Raw genomic sequence first — 20,462 nt, 5'->3', positions numbered from 1 at the left:
TAGATAGATATAGATATAATAGTATTATAATACTTATATTTTTTCCCTCCACCTTTCTCCTGTTTTTTTACCTCTCATTCTCACCACTTCTACTGCTGTATATCTAAGATCTACAAATTGACCGACAGACAAAGTATTGTATTATTTTTGACTCAAATGGAAAATTAGGTACTACCTACGATTGTACCTACGGATATCGTCAGTGTTTTAAAATATTACTTACTGTAAAAAAATATGTTATTCACCAAATCGCCCATTTGCGACGACACTGTGACATCTCGAGATATACGATTTTTTGTTTTACCGAAATTCTGAACCGCGATCTTGCGTTCTTTTATCTCCAAAAACAGGGTATTTGTTACTCCAAAAACAACAATACTATGAGAGAAAAAGACAAAATATTACGTTATAGCGCTGGCTCGTTCGGCGATCTAGTTGGCTTCGACACTGTGACAGTTCAGTTGCCACCTGCGCTTTGAGATGTGAGGTGCTCTTCGTTTTTAAGAAAAACGTGACATCTCGAGGATACCGCGGTATTGATGACAAAGGCAAGTTTTTAAAATATTTTTATTTTATTCGACAATGTGGCACGTCATACTTATCACAATGTTCTTCTAAAACAAAAAGCAAAGCAAAAGAGAAATTATTTATATGTCACGTTATTCTTGTAAGAAAATCGAAGTATCATCGGGACATCTTAACTAGTAACGTTGTAGATGATGAAAATTTTTCCTATATTGGAAATAATATGTTGTAGGTCATTTGTTGATGTTCTGTTATTGCAGAATGCATGTTATTGAAATTGATTGGTATATCTACTTGTCACGTTGTATACGCTAAACAGTAATACTAAACTCCAGATATCATTACAGATGGGGACTAGCAATGCAAAAAAGCAAAGGTTAACATTTGTGGCAATGCACTGCCTGAAGGAATTCCACAACCTAATCCGACAACATGACTAACAGCGCTATGCGAGCGCTGTGAAAGATTATTTTTGAGCTCGAATAACGTCGGAACTAATACGAGTAGATGTAGACTGATAAAACCATACATTCGTTTTGAAGAATAGTTCAAATACTAGTAATACAGTGCAAATAAAACATACTTATACGACTGTCTGTTTTTACAGACACAACAAGCAAAATATTTTATATTATCATGCGATAGCCTTAGATTAGCTTAATCTAAGACGATAGCTAACAAAATTATCTATTAGTAGAAGTATGCTAGAATAGCAATGCGTTGGATGACCCCAGATATTTATTTATTTATTTATTATTATGTAATTATTCAATGTTACTTAGCTGTATTTGCTATGTTTTGCTTTCTGCAAAAAAGGTATTTTAATGTTTTAATATAATTACAGATCATCAGCAATTGACTGAATTTTATCGCTTATTGCCCAAATATACTTTGGCGGGCGCAACATTGTTTTGTATAATAATATTGCAATATAACTTTTTCAGAAAAACTACGCCAATAAAATGGCTACATTATTTAAATATAATATTTATATATTTATTCTTTTATAAATTTAATTTTAAATAAGTATAAAAAATAAAACACCCTAAAAGGTACCAAAATCTCGCTTTTTTGCCATTTTATTCGCCGGGGACGGCGATTTTTGCGTTGATAATTTTAGGATTAAATTGTCATAACTAGTTTGTTATAAAATATCTATTTACTAACCTAGTAGGTACCTACAATTTTTTCTTCTGCATACATACATAGTAATACATACCTACTTGGTACAGTTTCTCTTACTGTGTTTCTTTTTGTAGTAGTTTACGAGATTCTACTTTTGAGAGTTTTGCGTTTATTTTGATAAGCATTAGTTTTTAGAATAAGAAAACTTAATGTGAGCTTAAATATAGTATGTATGCAACTGTCTGTCTAGTTAGATAATATTTTTATAAGTGCAATTTAACATAGCAAAGCGAAATATTCGCCTGTTCCAATAATTACCTCATTTTTACTGATTGTAATGTTATTAAAATAAAATTTTTTTTTTCAAGATCAACGTTTTATCTAAATAATGACTTATATACATATATTTTTTTACATCATCTTCAACGTGACAACTGAACTTACCATCTTCAAAATATTGTTTTTTTACTAGAACAACGTGATAAGTTGTCTCTTTTTTTTTCAATCGCTATAATTTCATCAATTTAGACGCAAATTTATGTCTTACTATAAATATTTAAATTCATTAATAGTTAATCTTTAAACGTTTCATACACAATTCGCACCCCCCCTGGAAGAAGTATGCAAGTCCACTTGTGCGATATTTTTTTTATTGCACTAAAAAATCGAGAAGGAGGTAATACATTATTGTCAATTTTTTTCATAATTTTTCTCTTAAAAATGAAGAAATTATGTACAAATATGTAAAATATTGCAACATTAAAATATCTAAATTTCCATAACAATAACGAAGTAAATATATTTGCATTTAATTGTTTAATAAAGTTCCGTATGAATAATAGCATATTAATATTTACATACATCTTCCACGAAGACTTTAAAAAACATTTTCGCGTATCTATTGTTGCATACTTATTTTAGGATATTATTTGGTGGGTGTCGTAGTGCAAGTTCAGTTGCGTAGTTTTTCCACGAAACTTTTGTGCTGGTAATTTTGTGCAAGTCTAGATGCCTAATTCTTCCACGAAGCTTTTATTCACATTATAATATATAACAATTGATACGTTATTTTCTACGTAGATATCTTTGTGCAAGTCTAGTTGCTAATATTTTGCGAAACTTTTGGCGATGTAGTATTTTATACCGATATTGATATTTTATTTAGATGTAATTTAGTCATTAACAAAGCACAAATTAACTTAGCTTCAGTCATTTAAGTATCCAATCCACTACTTTTTGCACTAAATACCCCTGTAAGACTGTGTGTTTATCAAACACAAATTCGTCCCAATGATTACTTACCACGTGGTAAAATGATCGGTCTTTATGAGTACAAGATCCATTTTAAATACTGTCTCTCTCTTCAGTGAATCGTTATCGTAGTTATCGTGATACATTTTCATCTTTCCAGAGCCGCATGAGTTCATTTATCAGCTTATGCGTGTATTGCCAGCATGACAAGGTATGTATCTATACGTCTTTTGGAGCAGTAAGCAACAATAGGTGTGTCCCCAATTATAAAATGACACAAGTTTATATGTATTTTAAGGATTATTGTAATCAAAAGGACATACTCGTAATGGTCAGACGTTTAAAAATGCAACAACCTGATACAAAACTGTTGCCATCTTTTTGTATGTACGATGAGCGAATACTGACTGTATTCTTTTCAGGTGGTACTTGATCGACTGGACGCCAACCTTTCGCAGACCTCCACAGATTGTACTTGCCACTGGAATGTAGTGCCTATCCTAGTGTTGACGCTATTTGTTCAGTAAATTGCATTTATTTCCAGGCCTTATGAAACTCCTCGCTCAGACAAAGTTCCTATTCTGGTTGCTTCACAGGTCCGGCCACTCTTCAACAAAGCGTATAAAAGCACCTATAAGTTTTGGACCAAATAAAAACTGTTCTTTCTTTCTTTATAGGTTCAGCCAAACCAACGCAATCTCAAGCGATCAGCCGGCGTGCAGTGATGGCGATTAGACTTAGGGTTCGGCCAAACCAACGCGATCACAGCGCGATCAGCTGGCGTGCAGCGATGGCGACCAGACCTAAATGCATTGTTCGCCATCGCTGCACGCCGGTTGATCGCGTTGGTTTGGCCGAATCTTAAAATGCATCGATCGCCAATCGCTATCGCTGCACGCCGGCTGATCGTGTGTGAACCTTATATGTAGGATTTGGAAGTGATGTCACCAACGAGTTCAATGTGGGTAGCTTTTGTAGTCATGCAGACAATAAATATCACTATATTATAGGCTTCTATAGTTTTGTTTCCTTGGACATCAAAATTTAAAAGGGTCCTTCAAAATCGTCTCCCTTGTTCATGAATTGTCTAGATTGAGATACTTGCTGTTCTGGTAAATCTACTATTATTTGTACTTTGGCAGTAGCATTCAATTTAGCATAATTGAAACATCTGTGCACGTATTTTCTCGCCAATGGTTTCGCCTTGATAATCCAAAATGTGGAGCCTTATCAGCTTTCTTATGAATTATAGTATTAATTATTATAAATGTTTTCGACTTTCTCCACGACGCGGTTTGCAACAATAGATTTCCACCTATTCGTCTCTCCAGACAGCTAGGCGATCACAATAGAAAAACCTGTTCACAGTGTTCGAACATCTGTGAGGTTGGTATTCTTCACATTACTTCTTCTCATTTGCTTCATCCAGTTTACTCAAAGTACCACATAGCTCAAGACGTGGTAAAAAAAATAGTTTTTAGAGAGCATTTTAGAGAGTTTTTTAGCAATTAATTTCGTTTCAAATCTTTCATCTAGTTGATAGTGAACGGCTGCAGTTTATTATTGCACTCACAGAGGCATCGCTAAATTCATTATATTGTATTTTTACTCGGCCTGCATCCAACGCCTTCCCGCTACCTTCATCAGGTCGTCGGACCACCTTGTGGATGGATATCCTAACGCTGCGTTTTCCGGTACGTGGTGTCTGCTCCATAACCTTGCTGCCCCATCGGCCGTCAGTTCTGCGTACTATGAGCTTCCAACCGCGCGATGTGGAAGTCATTGGGGGAGGCCTATGTTCAGCAGTGGACGTCCTGTGACTGAAATGATGATGATGTATTTTTTCTCTCTATCTATAGATAGTATACCAACCTATATCTGTATTTTGTCAATGTGAATCAAATCCTGCCGTATCTTAATCCAATCTTTTTCTAATGAGTTACTTATCTTTCCATCCTTACTAGTTTTTTATCAGCCAATGTTTTTGTTTTGAAACAAATAAATACTTTCTATTCTATTTCCATTAGAATCTTAGCCATGACTGTACTTAACGCTAAGCTCCAGGCTCCAGCCAAGGGAATCAAAAAGTTTGATCAGATGTATCAGATAAAATGTTACGTTTCATGGTTGGTTTTGCAATTTGTGGTATATTCACATTGAATTGAAATCTGTGCTCAAATTCCATTCAATACCCAATACTTGGACTGTTCCATCAAGGTTCATAAAACTACTTTAGCACTAGCTGATATTTTGTTGTCTTCTATTGACTTCATAAACTCAACGCAGAACTAGGTAGCAAAAGGTATTTGACCGCAATTGCATGTGATGTTAAGTGAGATGCAGTATAAGATGATAGATATCTACCTGTAAGTGCCTATAAGGTCCGGTATAGTGCTCAGGAGAGACAGCAGCAGGCAGCGACCTGTTCGCATTATAAAAGAGTTTATCGAAATGCTTAGTGCAAGCTGGTGGAATGTCGACAATGTAGGAATGATACGCTAACCAGCGTCTGATGATGGAAGGGGGCTGGTGGAATTAGGTCGTGTAATTCCTTCGCACATTCTCTGAAGTGTAACCTGGTGGATGGTCACATCAGATGTATTATTATCTGCTCTGTAAGTTCTCATTAAATTATAGCATTATAGCTTCAATTGACCAGTCCACTCTTGATAAAAGGTCGTTGATATAAAAATATTGTTTTATTATTTTATAGAAATCGGTACTCCGGTAATCCGAATCATTTTTTGTCACATAAATCTGAAGATCATCTTCATAATGTCATCTATGAAGCAAACACGTTTCATCTCATTATAATATTTCTCGGGTTTTCTTGCAGCTGGGAACCTACAAGCAGTTCGTTATTCAGTGAAATGTAAATCGAACCTTAACACAAAGCATTAAATATAATCGTGCGCGAGTTGTCTCCGTATTATTCCAGACGACCGCATGATGAGGTAAGTATACTGTTAGTCTTGTTTCTTTTTCTTTTTCAGGTAGGTATCTTTTTTAATAAAAAAAAATCTGTGTGTTTGTTAATCTTTTTTCAGGTCTAGTGATTTCTGTAACTTCCTTTCTAATTGAACGGACCTGTGAGTGGTTATGTTTCTGGGTTTTTTAAGGGAAAGGAGGCAAACGAGCAGACGAATCACCTGATGGTAAGTGTTTACCCGCCACCCATAGACACCCGCTCCTCGGTGAGTTACAGGTGCGTTGATTGTCTTTAAAGTATTAGAGTCTGCTCTTAAAGGTTTTAGGTCGTATTGGTCCGCAAATACTGCAAACGGCAGTTCATTCCTCGGCTTGGTGACTGCAAATGGTGATTGTGGATTTTCTGTTTTAAATGGTAACTTTACAAAATATCTATCTACCGCTTCCGTAAAAATAAATGTCCTGAAGCAGTGGTTGGGTTAATACTGGGGAGTGTAAAACTATAAAAGTGCTTTATAAAAGCCTACTTGCAAAAATAAATGAGTTTTATGCCCGTTTTCACAATTAATCCCAAATTTTTAAGTGACCCCTATAAAAACAAAATTCCTGTTATGTATCACCATAGAGGTCACTTACAAATTAGGGTTGATGGTGAAAATGGGCATTAGTCCTTTTGATAGCTCGTCTCTCCCTAAAAATGCAATTTCCGAAAATTATAATATAGTTATGCAAAAATATTGTAACTTTTTGATTTTGAATAAAGCTATAATTTTACATACTACCATAAGTAATGTAATTTTTCACAAGGTAAAAGTACGTTATCCTTTTTACGAATTTATTTCAATACGAATAGTTCGAGGAAAAACTACGTAAACTACACTTACACGTTGAATGCACGACTAAATCTGAACGCCAATAAGTGGTTATCTGCAATAATACCAAATAGCATGTATTCCTTTACATGTCAACAATGCAATATTCATAATTACAACAACAAGTGTTAAAATATGTTTCGCGGAATAAGTACGCAACGCTCTTTTTTAAGTTTTTCTCAAAACCTATTAAGTGTATTTTAAATATAAATACATAGGCCCCTCACAGACATTTTAAGCTATCTTTTGATGTATAACACATATTTTTAATAATGGTGATAAATTTTTAGGACAGTTTTTTTACGCTCCTGAAAAGTTGGCATTTTTCACTTGCGTACTTATTCCAGGAAGGGTGCGAATTAGGTAATCCTAACCTTCTTTTAAGAGTTATGGTCATTCAAAAGTTAAAAAGTCGTTTTCTGGAAAACCACTGTTTTTGATATATCACAGTGTCGTCGCAAATGGACGAAATACATATTTAAATTAGTCTTGTTACTGAGTATTTAAGGCCAGTTATATGCATTAGTCTGTTTTCGAGAACCATAAGATGTGGATTGGAAATATGTCTAGAAATTCAAGACTCTTTAGACATTTTAGTTATGTGAAATGGCATAGGAATTTGTCAAGCAATGTGAGGAAAGTGGATGAGTTCACGGTGGCATCTTCGCTTCCATTTCAACCTGTACCGCGAATGAGACTTTTTGATCGTATGTGGGTCCACGCATCACAGTTCAAGGATCAAGTCGCTTTGGTAAGTGTATACTCTTATGTATTATTATTTTGTTTTTTTTTACGATTGTCTTTTGTTTTTGTTTGGTTAAATGTAGGCAATGTAGCGACACAACTGCTTAGTTAAGTTAGACAGTTTTGATTGGTTAGGTGTCGGATTAAATAGAATGCTGCCGCTTCTATTAAAAACCGGTATTGGATATAACTAAATAGATTTTGGCTTTTGAGACACCCACACTTTTTACAGGGCCTGACCAGAGAGAATGGGGTGTACAGCGCAAGTGCCTTTATTATTTTGCAAGTAAAAGACATTAAGACACAAGTTAGGTGATCGAAATTACTAAGAATCGTTTCTTTTTCAGGTGAGCGCAGAAACGAAGAAGTCCTACACATATTCTCAGCTGCATCGCTTCATAGCCAACTTCGGGACGTCTCTACTAAAGCGGTTGCACTTACGGCCAGGAGATATCGTGGCTATAGCGGTGCCTAACTGCCCGGAGTACCCTGTGGCAGCCTTCGGAGCCTTACAGGCAGGCTGCGTGGTCACGACTGTGAACCCTGCGTACAGGAACTGTAAGTTTAAATCACATTGTACCTCATTGCTTCATAGCCAACTTCGGGACGTCTCTACTAAAGCGGTTGCACTTGCGGCCAGGAGATATCGTGGCTATAGCGGTGCCTAACTGGCCGAAGTACCATGTGGCAGCCTTCGGAGCCTAGACAGGCAGGCTGCGTGGTCACGACTGTGAACCCTGCGTACAGGAACTGTAAGTTTAAATCACCTTGTTATTCCAATTGTAACTAAGACTTGCTGCGAACTTATTGGTTACTTTGGGTGTCATTATTTGACGCAGACTGTACCTATGAACTAAGAAAATAACTTCTTTTCATCAGAACACTTTGATATATTGGTGTATGTGTTTGTGCTGACGCACAGTGGTCCCGATTTAATAAAACATGGACATTGATGCTAGAGGCACGAAAATTTTTTTGATGGTTACTGCTATGATAACTAATAAGGCAAAAAAATATTACAATCCTACGACGTCTATTTCGTAGTAAAAAAAAATGTATACATATTTTTTGTATGGAAGAAATTACGTTTCTGTCAATTTTTCGAAATTCTTTAACGATGTCAAGATGCCGATCACACCTGTTATTAAACAAGTGATTCTGTGTATTTCATGCGAAGATACTTGTCACTTATCTCTGCGTACTTTTGAGTTATCGAGCGTTGAAAAATCGATTTTTTTATATTAAATATTTCCACGAAAAATTGCCAGAATTACAATATGGTGTATAAGGGACACTTTTGATGACACATAACAACGACTCGCACTCGCGCGCGCTCGTATGCATCAACTTTTACTAAAATAAAAAATAAAATTAAAGGAAACACTTAATACAACGTTGTATGTATAGGTCCGCTGGCCGTCAAAAAGTAGCTTATATGAGAGGTTGCCCAATTTACAATATGTCCATCATTGATAACTCACACAAATATCGTCTCTCTCTGAAGGATAACAAGTTTTTTTTGTTTCCAGAAGCTCTTGATAGGATGGAAGCCCATAAATACTCTCTGAAGCGAGAATGAATCTCAAATTGCGATATTGCCATTTTGACAAATTACATGATGTAACTAGCGCTAACGTTTATCTTCAGGTAGACACAGTTTTAAGTTAAAAGATTGTCTACTATTTCACGCTGTTCTTCGTTTTGAAACAGTTCTTTGATTATAGGTAGTCGCTAATTTCGTTTTGTTAGACTCTTTCAGTTTAGCACATAAAGCGTAAACTAATTCCTCCTCAGAATGATCTAAAAGTGTTAGAGAGCGCCTCTTCTTCTGCAGAAGAAGAATTTTGCATAAATCTTCAAAAGGTTTTTTATTTATACTAAAAGTCGATGGTTGCACATCTTCTTCCGCAGTCTCATCAAATTTTATTTATGAATTTTAATTCTATCCAGTCCAACACCGGTGACAAACCGGCCCGACGCCGGACCGGGTGGAATTTGACTCGTCAACACACGCTTCCCGCACTGGTCCGGCGCTGGACTGGATATCGTTTGTTCGTTTCAGCCGAAAGGCGTCCACTGCTGGACAAAGGCCTGCCTGCATCCAGGCACCTCCCGCGACCTTTACCAGATCGTCGGTCCACCTAGTGGGAGGCCTGCCCACACTACGTCTTCCGGCACGTGGTCGCCACTCGAGAACTTTTCTGCCCCAGCGGCCATCAGCTCCACGGACTGTATACAAATAAATATGAAATATTTGTTATTTTCAGATGAGCTAGTTCACCAATTCACAATCACCAAGCCAAATTTAGTGGTCACCATCACCCAGGCGTACCCGTTTATCTCCAAAGCTTTGGACGCAGCCAAAATCGATGCGAAAGTCGTTATAATCGATAACTCAACCCAATCGATTCCTGACGGAACTATTCGATATTCTGAAATCGCAGAATCTGGTGAAGCAGACTATTCAGTGTTGGACAAGATTGAAAAAGATCACGATGACGTAGCATTGATACCATTTTCTAGTGGTACCACCGGACTGCCTAAAGGAGTGGAGATTACATACAAAAATCTCATTAGTAGCTTTGATATTATGACCCATAAAGAGTTTGTTTTACCTGAAATCGCAAATGGTACGTATCTATGTACTTACCACGAGTTTACGTTAGGTGTGCTGGCTGGCGACTGCGTAATAAAATGACTTAATGTATGACAAATTGTATAGCGCCTCTTTTTTGACGCACTTGCTAGCGAGCACATTACCTAACGTAAACTCATGGTAAGCATATAATATGAGCCTTATGAATTAAAAATATTTTTCTAGCTACATAAATCTTATTACATAGAAAATATCCAGATAAATACACACTTAAATGTTACATGTTTATTGTGCGGGGATCAAACTACCACTCTTGTTTCCACTGAACTCAATTTTTTCTTTACTCTTACTTGCTGGGGCAGCAAGGTCTTGGACTTGAGACCACGTGCCGGAAAGCGCAACGTAGGACGTCAAGGTTGACAGACGACCTCATAACGATAGAAGAAAGGCGCTGGATGCAGGCCGCTACCAACCGGTCAATATGGAGATCATTGGGGGTGGCCTTTGTTTAGCAGTGGACATGTTGTGGCTGAAATGATGATGATATTTGTTTGGTGACTGAGTTTGTTGCGGCGCTTCTTCTCAGCACTTGCCAAATGTTTGTCTCGAAGCGCTGGTAGGGCAAAACAAGGATGAGACATGTATAGGCTCCTTAAGAGCATTTGACGATTTGTAAGTACCTACTAATTTAATTAGTGTACACAAATAAAGATATTTTTAATTTAATTTTGCTTGATTCTAGGTACCGATCAGGAGATTGTACCATGCGTGCTACCTTTCTTCCACATATACGGTTTGGTCATCACTCTGATGGGGCATTTGTCCGTGGGTGCCAAGCTGATAACCATGTCAAGTTTTGATCCTGCTACTTATATTACAGTATTGACTCATAAGAAAGCTACTTTACTGTATGTTGTGCCGCCATTAGGTGAGTTGATGTTTAAGTACCTATAGTAATATAAAATCTATATTTATAAAAGCGAAAGGTCACTGACTGACTGACTGACTCACTGACTCATCACGAAATCTCAGAAACTACAAATGCTAGGGGTCTCAAATTTTGCATGGAGGTTTCTTTTAGATCGTAGGTGCTCGCTCACTAAGAACGGATTTTACGAAACTCCATCCCTAAGGGGGTAAAACGGGATCCACGCGTAGGAAGCCGCTGGTACCTAATATAGGTATTATAAATGCAGAAATTCCAATAACTTGTCACATGTAATATACCTAACCAGTTAAATAAATGTAAATTAATAAAAAGTCATACCATTTACGTTTTTCTATCAGCACGTGTAAGTACAGAGCACGGCACATCAAGCTAAAAACTTGCATCTTATTCAGCTGTAATAGAGGCGATTTTGCAACTGATGTACCTACTGTGATTTTGAATAATTATGTTAGTTACAGAAAAGTGTTTTGAACTTTGTTCCCTTATGATGAACTAGCGGCCGCCCGCGACTTCGTACGCGTGGATCCCGTTTTACCTCCTTCATCTATCTTACTCGGTTTAGATTTTTTCATACAAATGTTTTTTCTCGCTAACTCCCGTTCCCGTGAGAATTTTGCAATATCCTGTTGTAACTAAGCTTTATGTTAACCTGCATGCCAAATTTCAAGCGTCTAACTTAAGCGGTTTAGATTTTTCATACAAAAGGATTTTCCCGCTAATTCCCGTTCCTGTGGGAATTCCTAAGTACACTATAACCTGCCCAGGAGTATGAAGAATAATTGTGCCAAGTTTCGTTAAAATCCGTCAAGTAGTTTTTGTTTCTATAAGGAACATACAGACAGACAGACAGACAGACAAAAATTTTACTGATTGCATTTTTGGCATCAGTATCGATCACTAATCACCCCCTGATAGTTATTTTGAAAATATATTTCATGTACAGAATTGACCTCTCTACAGATTTATTATAAGTATAGATTTCGTTTTTTAAGTTGATTTTTCACGAGGTTTTCAGTAATAGTCGAGGAGAAACATAGCTTAAAATTGCTTTCTATCTCACTCACTAAATTTTGTCATAAATATTGAAATTTAACCGTTTAAAAGCCTCAATCTTTGCTTGAAATTGATCCGAATTTTGAGATTTGTTCTGTATTCCCTGGGCTACACACATCGCGTTAGCATTCGAGCAACAGCGGGCGGACTGAAGTCTTGCGTGCGACTATGCAAAAAAGCACAGAAGTATACCTACGCGAAAACTTGACTAACACAGTGTAGTACACACGTTGCGATAGCAAGAATCTTCGGGTTACCGCGATATAATAATATCGTCACCGTCGTGGCAGAATTAAATAACTGACAAAACCAAAGTTGCGAGATATTCACGTTTTTGTGTTTTTTAGGGTTCCGTACCTCATAAGGAAAAAACGGAACCCTTATAGGATCACTTTGTTGTCCGTCCGTCCGTCTGTCAAGACCCTTTATCTCAAGAACGCGTGAACGTATCAAGCTGAAATTCACATGAAATACTCAGGTCTATTGTCCCTTTAAGCTGTGAAAATATCAAACTTCTAAGCCAAGCCAATCAAAAGATACAGCCGATTATGTCGATATTTTCAACAAATTTTCGACACTCGCAAAGGAATCAAAACCTACAGGATACTTCCCGTAAACTCAGAATCTTGAAATTTGGCATAAAGCATTGTCATATAATGCAAATATAGGAAAAATTGCGAAAATTACATTTTTTTAGTTATATAATATAATAAAAATATTTTAATAAAATGAAACTTACTACCTTATTTCTCACGAACGAATAAAGGTATTAAATTGAAATTTATACCAAATACCTAGATCTATTGTCCCTTTAAGAAGTAAAAAAATCAAACTTCTAAGTTAACGCGATCAAAAGATACAGCAGTTTATATCGACACCTTAGACGAATTTCCGTCACACGCTAGGGAATCAAAACCTACAAGGTACTTCCTGTGAACTCAGAATCTTGAAATTCGGCACGAAGCAACGTTATATAGTACAGATAAAGGAAAAATTGCGAAAATGTTAAATTTGAAGTTATATAAAATTTAAAATATTATTTTTGCTTACATGACATAAAATATTTTTTTAATAATTATAAACTTACTACCTACCCTTTTTCACATGAACGCGTAGAGATATTAAAGTTGAAATTCATATCAAACACTTCTTAAATCTAATTGCCTCTAAACTGTGAGAAATTCTAAATCAACGCAAAAATTCAAAACGCTGAGGTAGGTACCTACCTATAATGCAAATATAGGAAAAATAAATAAATAAAGAATAATCATACCGCATATTTTGAAATTCGCCACTACTCGCAACGGAATCAGGTAAGTAATTTGATTTAATACGTCATAAATTGTAAACCGCTACGTTTGTACGGCGGAACCCTCGGTGTGCGAGCCCGACTCGCACTTGGCCGGTTTTTTTCGTTAAAAATGGCGATAAATTTTAAGGGTAAATTTTTTTTACTGTCGGTCTTTTGATATTTTATACAGCAATTTACCTTTATTAATTCAATATTCTTCGATGGTGTTACTTTGTATTATTTTAAATAAAAAAAATAAAAATGTAATTATTTAGTTTTGCCACAACAGTATTTTACAACAAAATTGCAGTTATTTAGTTTTTGTATGTCACTTATTTAGTTTTACCACAACCAAGGTATTACAAAAACGAATATTTCTATTGAATAAGTACACTTGTTTAATTTTGCCACACTTTTATTGACCTAAATGTTAATTTATTCATTTTATTTTATTTGTTTTGTTATTGCGATTTTAGTCAAAATCTGTAAAATTGTTAAATAATACTAGAACATACCTACTTATTGAATACCTATAAATGTTTAACAAATTGGTATGGTAACCATCAACATCAGATTCCTATAACATTGAAATTAAATTGAAAGAACCAACATCGAAATGAATATCAAAATTAAAATAATCCAAAAACAATAAAACTGTAATAGAGATCTCTCCCTAGGGATCCATAGGGATCCCTTACCCTCAACGTCATAGCAGAACGACGTTCAATGTCACTGCAGATCTCCGTTGACGCTAAAGCACATCGGCAGCTCAATAGACAGATATGGAAGTCCTTGCGACATGATGTTCGCAACTTTAATACAAATAGTATTAAAGAGGCGATAGAGCGGAACCAAGGCTCGAAAATGTTCGCAAGAGACAACTCTATTGGTCGAAGCTAGCTGACGAAGCTGAAGACTGCGGAAGATAGTGTAACGTCAACAAAAGCCGAGGTTCTGGGTGAGATTGAAAAGTTTTATGGACAGCTATATACCTCGACGAAGATATTGTGGATATCAGCATTATCAGCCTATACGAGATTAGGATGGCTCGCAAACACCTAAAGAACAACAAGGCACCGGTGATGACGGAATAACCTCGGAGCTTCTGAACGCGGGTGGAACATCGACATTGAAGTCAAGTCCTTCAGAGACTATTTAACTTCGTCTTACTCCAGGGAACAACGCCAGAGGCACGGAACAGAAGCGTGGTGGTACTCTTCTTCAAGAAAGGGGATAAAACCTTGCTGAAGAATTACTGACCCATCTCGCTTCTGAGTCATGTCTACAAGCTGTTTTCGAAAGTTGTCACGAATGATCTCGCGCGTAGGTTCGATGACTTCCAGCCTTCCGAACAAGGAGGTTTCTGAAAAGTATCGGTACATATCGAGGTGCTGAAATGCTTGTACAGAAACGCCACCATGTTGGTCCGAGTACAGGAGTGGAGTACGAGGGCGATTCCTCTGCAGCGAGGTATGAGGGAGATGCTATATCTCCGGATCTTCGAAACTATTCACCGCTGCATTGGAAGACGCTTTCAAACTCCTTGATTAGAAAAGATCCGGCATAAACATCAACGACGAGTACATCACTCACCTTCGGTTTGCCGACGATATTGTGTGGTCATGGCAAAATCAGTGGGAGACCTCGGCACAATGCACGATGACCTTAATCTCCCAAAAGGTAGACCTTCGGGTGAACAACATGGAAAAACGAAGCTTTTGTCGAATGTCTATGTTGCGCCCTACCCAGTTTCGGTTAGGAGCTCGAATATCGAGATTGTTGACAAGTATGTCTACCTCGGACAAACGTTTCAGCTAGGTAGAGAAAGAGGTCGAATCCAACTTGGCTGGGCAGCGTTCGGGAAACTACACAACATCCTTTCGTCCAAAATATCTCAGTGCCTAAAGACGAAAATCTACAATCTGTATGTGTTTTACCATTGATGATATACGGCTCGAGAACGCGACTTTCTTACTATAGGCCTTATAAATAAGCTCAAAGTTGCACAGCGTGCTTTGAAGAGGGTTATGCTCGGTTTTTCTGTACAAGAGACAGGGCAAATAATAGGCAGAACTGAGAAATAGAAGGTTCTGGAGAGGAGGGCACGTACCGGAAAGCACAACGTGGACTTCATAAAGGTAGCAGGAAAGCACTGGATGCAGACCGCTACCAGCCGGTCATATTGGAAATCATTGGGGGAGGCCTATGTTCGGCAGTGGACGTCCTATAAGACTGAAATGATGATGATGATGAAGGTAACTATCCAGATTCAACATCTGAGTAATGAACATTGAAATTAAAAGTAACATTTAAAGAAATGTTACAAAAATGAAATAAATCAAAAACACAATTTTACGAGTATTTTGAAGAAATGTTTCGGATCGAGTTGTGGCAGAATTAAATAAAGTCACTTATTGACTTTCTTAGTACAAGTATTTTGAAGCAATGTTTCGCAGTGAGTTGTGGCAGAATTAAATAAAGTCACTTATTCAGTTTTGCCACGTAAATTCTACAACAAATAGAGTTGTAATTTATGGTCAACAGTTTCACTCAACTGAAGATATCTTTGGAAATATTATAGATATTGCCACGAGAGTAAGACCAAAATATAGGTAACACTTTCTACTATACAAAAAGTGGAAAAAGTGTCAGTTATTTAATTCTGCCACGACGGTGACGATATGTAGTATGTGATATAATAATACGTAGTATGTGGTATATTATTATATCGATGCGCGCCGTGATAACTTTTATCGACGTCAAAATGTATGGGAAAAATCGATAAAATGGCGTGATAACCGCTTATCGCGGCGCGCATCTTAGGCCTACTGGGGTAATACTAACCTACCTATTTTATTAACCACCTAAAACTTTCGTTTTCAGTGGACTTCCTTGCAAAATATCCCTTAGTAAGCAAGAGTCATTTTGAGCATGTAAAGTATATATTTTCTGGTGGCGCTGCTTTATCCGGAGGGTCAGCTGAAGCAGTTCTTCAAAAAGCAAATGTAAGGTCAAATTCATATTATATCCCTTCATCATCATCATTTCAGCCACAGACATCCACTGCTTAACATAGGCCTCCCCCAATGAATTCCATACTGACCGGTTGGTAGCGGCCTGTGTCCAGCGCCTTCCTGCTACCTTTATGAGGTCGTCGTGGGTAAACAAGAACTCGACAATCTTTTGGCGACTGACGATTATGGTGTGTTAGTTTCAATTAACATCTTAAATTGATTTAAGAGATTCGAACCTTGAATAAGCACCGAATTATTAGTAACCTGTGTTCTTATTATTTACCTCTACCTATATTACAAAGAAAATTACCTAAAACTGAATACCTATTCCAGGAAAAAACCCAGTTCAGGCAAGGGTATGCAACGACGGAAACCACGTGCATGGGTACGGCGACTCCCAAAAATGGTGGCAGACACTACAATAATAGCTGTGGCGATCCTGCCCTGAATATCGAGCTGAGGATGTGCGATGCTGAGACTGGAATGCCTGTGCCTATTGGACAAGTAAGTGAAAACACTTTTAACAAAACAAGGCAGGTATTTGGCTGCAATCACACCAGATATTAAGTGAGATGCAGTCTAGGATGGTACATTATCTGCCCTGTAAGTGCCTATTCACTCTCGCCTTGAAAAGACCCGGATTATAGTCTTCGGGAAAGACAGCAGCAGGCAGAGAATTCCAGTCCCTAGCTGTTCGCATTATAAAATAGTTGTCGAAACGCGTAGTGCGAGCTGGTGGAATGTCTACAATGTTTCAGCCAAATGAAGTCCTCTGAACAAAGGCCTTCCTCAAAGATTTCTACAACGACTGGTCCTGCGCTACTCGCATCCACGACTTTCACCAGAGGCCTTAGTGTGAATTTACATCAAACGTCACTAGCGAGCGCGTTAAAAAATATATGAATATTTTAGCTCTCGAAAGATTCCGCTTAGGGCGCTGTATAATCCGTCGTACATTTAATGTCACTTTTTTACGCAGTCGACATAGAATGCGTTTGACGTTAACTCACAGTACGCCCCCAGAACTTCGGTCTATCTAGTGGGAGGTCTGCCCACACTACGTCTTCCGGCTCCTGTTCGCCACTCGAGAACTTTTCTGAATCTGAAATGATTAAAATGATTATAATAGTTAATCAGTACGAAAATTATTATTATCACTATATTTTAGTATTTTTTTCCTGCTTTCAGGTTGGAGAAGTGTGCTTCAGATCACCGATAATAGCAAAAGGTTACTACCAAAATGAGCAAGCAACGAAAGATAGTATGACAAGCGATGGCTTCTACAAAACAGGAGACTTGGGCGTGTACAAACCTGGAGAAGGACTGTACATTGTGGATAGAATAAAGGAAATTATTAAGGTAATTTTAAAATTAGTATGAAAGTTAGATCAAGGTAAGGATTTGTAATAAATGCTACCTATGAAGTAGGGTTACCCAGAAAGAACCCTTTTCATTAAATTTTTAATACAGACGAGAGAAGTCAGAATAAGTTAATTACCTACTTATTATGGCAACTGTCTCTTGAAAGCGATTAATTATGAAATGTATTTCTTGATTGGATTTTTGTAAAATCGACTACCTTTTTTTCAGTTAACTGCACTGGATTGTATTATTATAAGAATATGATTGATGAATGACCAATTTAATGAGTAACAACAATGAGATTTGATATCATAATTATGTATGACTTATAGTCAATGACTGTACACATTTTAGAATACATTATTAACGTTGAAAAATATTCTTCCCTAGGTCAAAGGCATGCAAGTGTCTCCAGCCGAACTAGAAAACATCCTCCGCACTCATCCATTAGTCCACGACGTAGGAGTCATAGGTGTACCAGACAAACTTCTAGGGGAAGTCCCGAAGGCTTACGTGGTGGTTAGAAAACCGACCACCGCGGAGGAACTGAAGAAATTCGTAGCAGATCAAGTGGTAGCTTATAAGAAAATAAAAGATGTTGTATTTGTTGATGTCATACCGAAGAATGCTACGGGTAAGGTCTTGAGGAAGGACCTGAAAAATCTATAAATGTCGTTAATTTCATTAATTATGTGAACGTGTATATTAAATTAATTAAAGCGTAATGATTAAGACATTATGTGCTAGGAAATTATCGGTCAAACTATGTGTAGGTGTAATCTATTTTTTTATATTGACTGTCCTGCTGAATATAAAATAATATATTAAAAGGTCAAATTTTATTGACAGGACTAAAAGATACAAAAATAAAACAATGTAAAATATCGATAACATTTTATTGTTTACCATATCAGTTGTAAATATTGTTATTGTGATAATAAATAACATCTTCAGACTTACTTTTATTGTTTATTGTTCTGAATTTAAATAAATGTTTCTACACAAATTTATCAAAAGTAGGTACCTACCTAACAGACAGGGGCACGTCAAATTAGACACCGTTGCATCTTACTTAGCTTAAATCCGTGTGATTTTGCAATAATAATAATTTGCATAATAATTATTATGTATGCTCTCTATTGTCATTCTTGTAAAACTAGATGTGAATTCTTCATAAAGGTAGGTATTCGATTTTGTGATCAAGACATATTGGTCGCTCTAGAATATAAAAATAAAAAGAACATTAAATAACACAGAGTTACCACAAAACGGCAACATTCCTAATAATTATTAAGTACTTACCTCATGTATTAATTTATTTAAATTTCATTAGTCTCACGAAGTCACGAGTCACGATTAGGTACTCAATACAAAACTAGTGTTTTTTCTCGCCAATTATATTATTTATGTAATCATTGCACATTCATCATTGCATTGTAACTTATTATTGATACCATTTGATACAGAGCTCATGAAGCATTTTCAGGATCATTAACAGGTTTTTTGATATCTTGTATAGTTAAGAAATAATCGAGTGAGATCACTTATCGTTTCCAGCCTATATATATAATCCGGCTGTATCTCCAGGTCACTTAGATACATTCCATAGCAACTGTATCGACATTTAGGTACATACATTTACGAATTTGGGTGATAAATACCTAGGCATTTTGTATTAGATTTTGTCTAACGCCTGAACAAAAACAAAGGGCAATATTTTGATGTTATACCATCTAGGGGCGCTGTACAATCCGTCATACATTTCATGTCATTTTTTAAGCGCTCACTATAGTGCTTAACTATATCTTTTAAACCGTGCCAATAGACTTGTAATTTTGTAATCCGATGAGTCCGATGAAAATCGACTCGAACAGAGATTAAAGTGCCTTATTATCTTTAACATTATTTAACTTTGCAATCAAAGATAGGTTAACTCATAGACATTTTATTTGAATGATTGCCAGTCTTTACTGCCATAATAATGATATTCATTTCCTATTGTTGGTGTATCCAGCAAAATGACAATCACGTCTAACGCCCAAACAAAACGTAGTTTCATTATTTGAAAATGCAAATAATTATGTACCTACGTGACAAAGAAGATTATTTTTAATGTCTTCATTTGGAGTGTCCTCGAGACTAAGAAACACAAATTTTGTATCTAAAACAGCCTGAAATTGAATAGGTAGATTAAGTTAGGTGTAGGGAGACCTTTGTCCAGCAGTGGATGTCAATGTCAAATGACATCATGTCATTTTGACATCCACTGCTGGACAAAGGTCTCCCAAGGATTTCCACAACAAACAGTCTTGCGCTGCTCGCATCTTAGGTGCTTCTTGCGACCTTTACCAGCCGGGCTAGGATGCGCGCCATGATAAAATCTTGATTTTAGACGATAAATGTATGGGCATATCGCGTAAAATCGATAAAATTTCGTGATTAAACGCTTATCACGGCGCGCATCCTAGGCCTACAGATCTATTATTTGATATACGAGTATCTACATTTTATTCCTCTTTTTCACTGTGTATTTTTTTAAACTTTCAGACAATTTTCATTCTGTATTTTATAAATTCGATATACATACGATTCAACTAAGACGTCGCGTCGCCTGCCTATGTAAAAGGTAAAGGAGATAAGTACGAACAAGATAAAGAAGAATAATTATTGCAAGTCATCTTTACTGTTAGTTACAATGTTTAGTATAGCGTAGTAACTAATATTATACCACCCGGGGCCCGTGGCAAATGCT

General features: G+C 36.7%; 1 protein-coding gene across 3 annotated transcripts; it reads left to right on the top strand.

Annotated features, from left to right (window-relative positions):
• The first annotated feature begins 256 nt into the window (after positions 1-256).
• Positions 257-18,827, top strand: LOC135078002 (uncharacterized). 3 transcript variants are annotated; one of them, XM_063972547.1, is made up of 8 exons: positions 257-548; positions 7,793-8,003; positions 9,713-10,075; positions 10,784-10,969; positions 16,218-16,339; positions 16,682-16,852; positions 17,537-17,707; positions 18,101-18,827. In XM_063972547.1, the coding sequence occupies exons 1-8, from the start codon at positions 540-542 to the stop codon at positions 18,377-18,379; spliced, it is 1,512 nt and encodes a 503-aa protein (XP_063828617.1). In that variant the 5' UTR covers positions 257-539; the 3' UTR covers positions 18,380-18,827. The 3 variants fall into 3 exon arrangements, with proteins under 3 accessions (XP_063828617.1, XP_063828616.1, XP_063828618.1); XM_063972546.1 differs by lacking the exon at positions 257-548 and adding an exon at positions 7,065-7,452 and having other exon boundaries at positions 18,101-18,826; XM_063972548.1 differs by lacking the exons at positions 257-548; positions 7,793-8,003 and adding an exon at positions 8,047-8,197 and having other exon boundaries at positions 18,101-18,826.
• Positions 18,828-20,462: the final 1,635 nt, after the last annotated feature.

Source organism: Ostrinia nubilalis, chromosome 14 (genome assembly GCF_963855985.1).
Source record: "Ostrinia nubilalis chromosome 14, ilOstNubi1.1, whole genome shotgun sequence".
NCBI lineage: Eukaryota > Metazoa > Arthropoda > Insecta > Lepidoptera > Crambidae > Ostrinia > Ostrinia nubilalis.
This window is presented reverse-complemented; position numbering and strand designations above follow the sequence as displayed.

Excerpts from the sequence above, each read along its gene's own strand:
- LOC135078002 (XM_063972546.1), top strand. The coding sequence starts at position 7,249 with ATGTGGATTGGAAATATGTCTAGAAATTCAAGACTCTTTAGACATTTT. Across the intron at positions 7,453-7,792 it reads TCAAGGATCAAGTCGCTTTG|GTGAGCGCAGAAACGAAGAA; the intron begins GTAAGTGTATAC and ends TTTCTTTTTCAG. Across the intron at positions 8,004-9,712 it reads GAACCCTGCGTACAGGAACT|ATGAGCTAGTTCACCAATTC; the intron begins GTAAGTTTAAAT and ends TGTTATTTTCAG.